This window comes from Stegostoma tigrinum, chromosome 38, assembly GCF_030684315.1.
Source record: "Stegostoma tigrinum isolate sSteTig4 chromosome 38, sSteTig4.hap1, whole genome shotgun sequence".
Taxonomy (NCBI): Eukaryota; Metazoa; Chordata; class Chondrichthyes; order Orectolobiformes; family Stegostomatidae; genus Stegostoma; species Stegostoma tigrinum.
This window is the reverse complement of record NC_081391.1, coordinates 21075048-21079256: the sequence shown is the minus strand read 5'-3', so window position 1 is coordinate 21079256 and position 4209 is coordinate 21075048. Positions and strand designations below refer to the sequence as shown.

Sequence of the window (4209 nt, the reverse complement as noted above, 5' to 3'; positions counted from 1 at the left end):
ACATAATGAGGATCATTGTCTAAAAGCAGAAAGACTGATACACGAGAAAACAAATTTTGCCATTCTCCTACAATCAGGCAGTGCCCTTACTCCTTCCCCCACTGCAGCAAAAGAGAGTAAACTATTTCCCAGCTCTGGAAACAATTGCTTATCTAAAGTGCTAAAGATCAGTGCATCTTAGATGCTGGATGTTCCACTATATATTCCTGTTCAAAAGAGTGAAAGTATGCTCAAATTGCTAGATTTGAAGTGCGACAAAAAAATTGCTGGAAAGCCTCACAGGTCTGGCAACATCTGTCACGAGATGTGACTGTATCTTGGGTCCTGGGACTGAGAACAGTTCTCTCCACAGATGCTCCCCAAACCTGCTATTTCCTGCCCCTGCTTATTTACAAAAGAGACTTGAACATTGCCAAGGGCAGTGTCTAACATTGAGACAGGGGGCTGGTTTCACTGAAGATATTGACTAGAAGCTGGTTTGGAATAAAAAAGTCAATACAACACTGCTTACTAGCCAAAAACCCAAATTGAACACTTGTGGAATTTCCACTGCGAGGATTGCCCACCTAATTCCTACAAACGAGAGAAAAGGAGCAGACGACTGGGGCAGGCATTGAATCAAAGGTTAATCAGAACAGAAAAGGAATTAATGATCAGGTGTCAAACAGCAATACCAAGAGCCAGAAGCAGCTGTGAAATTATACAAAGTACTCAGTTCCATGGTGAACACTATTTTAATTTGCTCAGAGCACAACCAAGTTACTAGCATTATGTCACCATGTACAACAGACACATTATTGACCTCACTCAGCTGAGTGTGAGCCTGTCAAACAGGTACTCTCCCATGCCATTGTCAGGGGCTCCCAGTCTCTTCAGGTTGGTGATGTGATCTCCCAGCTTCTTGATCATCTTCACTTGCTCATCCAAGTAGTGCCTCTCCAGGAAGTCACACAGCTGGAAGACAAAATTAATCCAGAGGATCAAAAAGGTGTCTGAAAGTGACTTCCCATGACAGACGCGACCATCACCACCATGTGGAGGTCCACTTAGGTGATGCCTTTGAAAGGTTTTACCAGCCGGTAGGAGGCTGGGAGAAGGTAATTGGATTTTTAAACCAAGAGAGCGTGCACAAACACATCACTTTCTTCCAAGGAAGAGAGAATACAGTTTACAAACTCACATGAGGGTCCATGTGGCCAGAGGCCAGTTTGTGCAGATCCAGCAGACTCTGGTTCACATCCTTCTCCATCTGCAGAGCTCTCTGCATTGCCTCCAGACCATTGCCCCACTCATCCTGCTCTGGCTTCTGGAGGGAGGAAGTGGGAACAGAAAGCAGAGTTCAGCAGGCAGTTGTATCATTAGTCTACATCGGTTAGTTATCCCTCATCATTGTAGGAGGTACTACAAACAAACTTGAATTTGTTCAAGACAACTAGATTTTGTACTGAGGGAATAAGAAATTTTCTAAACACATTCTACTGTTCATGTCGATTCTCAATTCACATGCAGAGAATAGGCTTCACGATTGTGGTGTTAGAAACATCTTCTAGATTCTGAAAGGCTGGACACTGCTACTTTCCACACTGCAACAATTTCCTGTCTCAGCTTTTGTTCCCTCAGTCTGTCTAAAGGAGAGTCATTCACATTGATATCTACTCACTATTCTGGTGAGTCTCAATTGATGATTATTTCCTGTCACCTAAAGGAAGCCTATTTTGCAGAACAACCTCCCCTTCATACAGTATTTGTTCAATGCTAAAGCTAAATAGAGGGAGATACCAGTCGATTGTAGCTGCTCACAAAGAGCTACACAAACAGAAGGCTTCAGAATCCAACCTTAATGTCCTGCAGGAGGACTCGACCTCCACGTTTATTCTGGAATGCCATCAGTTTCTCAGCGTGTTCCCGTTCCTCATGGGACTGCTCCTTGAAGAACTCAGCAAAGTGATGCAGGGCAACATCATCCCGGTCAAAGTAAGAGAACTGTGGAGGGAGGGAGGGAGGGAGAGAGGTTAAAAGGAAACTGTCTGAAATTCGTGAATGACACTCCTCACTCAGGAAATAACCTGGGCACCATCTTGATTCCACATTTAAGTGGTAAAAAAACAGGCAAAGCAGGAAGTCACCTTCCATGGATTATAACCCAAACAACAGATACTAAAGCAGCCTTTGTGCAGATATTTCACCAGCTTTCTGGAAATCAAGGACAAAAAGCAAATGCAATCCCTGGCCTGTGTGAGCGAGAAAGAGAGACAGTACATGTGGCATGGTGCCTGCTGAAGGGGACAGCTGTCTATAGCCATTAGACATCCCTGCTCTGCAGGTTAGAAACACTATGGTTCAGGAGGTGGAGACCAGTTAGGCCCCTGTCCAACTGAATGAAGGGACATGTGTTCATGAACACAGCCAGAAAGCTCAGTCAGCAGCCTCATTATCACCATCACCCACCTGAATAACCCCAGTGTCCTACCATCCACTCCACAGAATTCTAACTGCTTTGTTAGAGAGAGAAAAAAAAAGCACCTACATCGTGTGAAAGTGTGCCTCTTTCCTCACATTGCATAGCTCAAAGCCACTTGAGAAAGGGTCAGTGGACCCAGAGCTTGGTTTTCAACCAGATGTTTAGAGCTTTTCCGTTGGTGTTTAGTGTCCAGCAGCTGCTGTTCTTTTAGTTCAGGGAACTTTACATCTTGAGCACAAGACAGTCTGGTGAATGGGGCAAGGTTTTAAACAAAAAGGAGTATATTTGTGTCAGGAAAAGTTTCCACCAGGGAAAGCTTTTGTTGAGAAAAGGAATGCAACCAATTTTAAAATTTAGTTATTGACAAAGACCACATCATCCCTCCAGAGTTAGATGAAAAATCACCAAGGGTTACATTGTCCAGAGACAGCAAGCTGGGCATCCACATCCAGGAGGCAGTTGGACATGAAGACAATGGTCAGGTTTTGAACAGAGAGTCAGTGTTAAGGCCTGCACTAGATTGCAACAGGGGAAGGGCCACAGCAAATAATACATGATACAGCTAATTCATTAACTCAGCATAAAAACCAAACAGGTCAACACTATCATAGCACAGGCTTCAATTCCACAAAGCTCACCATGGAGAGGTAAACATAGGAGGAATAGAGCTCCAGGTTGATCTGCTTGTTAACAGCATCCTCACAGTCCTTGTGGTAGTTCTGACACACTTGGGAAACCATCTTCACTATTCCTGCTCACAAGCACCAAGAAAACTCTAGAACTAAGTCTCTCTCTCCCACAGGCTCTTGTATTTATAGTCCTGGGACCATCCTGCAGTCACACAGAGAGAGGCAGAACTGATGATGACTGACAGTTGCTGCTAGCCAATCAGGAACCACCCCTGCATAGAGGCACCAATGAGAGAGAGGGGGAGGGTGTGTTAAGCAGAGCTGATCAGAGGTGGAGATGAGAGCCAGGTCTGGATGGTTATTCTGTGATTGGAACAGCAGGAGGCCATTCGGCATCTCAAACCTTCTGCACCACTCAATCAGGTCATAGGTCATTTGGTTCTTTTCTGAAAGAAGTAAATATGGTTTGAGAAAAGATTGCTCGTTTTGTTTTTAAATTATGGTGGTTGTGATCAACTGCACAAGGGACTCATTGAGGAAGGGGAGTGTCAGTTTCTCAGCCTGTTGTGCTGGGATTTGGGAAAGAAAGATGGGAAATTGGCTCGGGGTCATTGAAAATTGTAACAGTGTCAGCTGTGGAAAAGACAGGAAGGATGTTCCTGATGATGGAAAAGTTCAGGACCAGGGGTCACAGCCTAAGTACACATTTAGGCCTGAGATGAGGAGAAATCTCTTCACCGAGAGAGTGGGGGGCCTGTGGAATTCTGTGCCACAGAAAACATTTGAGGCCAAAACTTTGAATGTTTTCCAGGAGCAGTTGGGTGTAGCTTTGAGGGCTGCAGGGATCAAAGAGTATGGAGAGAGAGTGGGAAGATGGGACTGAGTTATGGAATCAGCCACAATCACATGGAATGGCAGAGCAGTCTGGAGGGGGCTGAATGGCCGAATCCAACAATTTTTTTTCGATGATTCTAAGTTTGTACAACCAGTGCAGCCAGGGTATTGTGATGCAGGGGTAATGTCCCTAGCTGTGGACCAGGAAGCCTTGGTCCAAGTCCATACCAGATCCAGAGATTTTGTAACATCTTTACAGGCAGAATTAGAAAACAACCAGAACAG

The 4209-nt window shown here is 44.8% G+C and overlaps 1 protein-coding gene across 1 annotated transcript; it reads right to left on the bottom strand.

The window, feature by feature from the left end:
* Positions 1-807: 807 nt before the first annotated feature.
* Positions 808-3204, bottom strand: LOC132206385 (ferritin, middle subunit-like). Its single transcript, XM_059640467.1, has 4 exons — positions 3100-3204; positions 1837-1983; positions 1181-1306; positions 808-954 (listed from the first exon to the last, which is right to left on the bottom strand). The coding sequence occupies exons 1-4, from the start codon at positions 3199-3201 to the stop codon at positions 808-810; spliced, it is 522 nt and encodes a 173-aa protein (XP_059496450.1). The 5' UTR covers positions 3202-3204.
* Between the last annotated feature and the right edge of the window lie 1005 nt (positions 3205-4209).

Excerpts from the sequence above, each read along its gene's own strand:
- LOC132206385 (XM_059640467.1), bottom strand. The coding sequence starts at position 3,201 with ATGGTTTCCCAAGTGTGTCAGAACTACCACAAGGACTGTGAGGATGCT. Across the intron at positions 1,984-3,099 it reads CCTATGTTTACCTCTCCATG|TTCTCTTACTTTGACCGGGA; the intron begins GTGAGCTTTGTG and ends CTCCCTCCACAG. Across the intron at positions 1,307-1,836 it reads TCCTCCTGCAGGACATTAAG|AAGCCAGAGCAGGATGAGTG; the intron begins GTTGGATTCTGA and ends TCCTCCCTCCAG.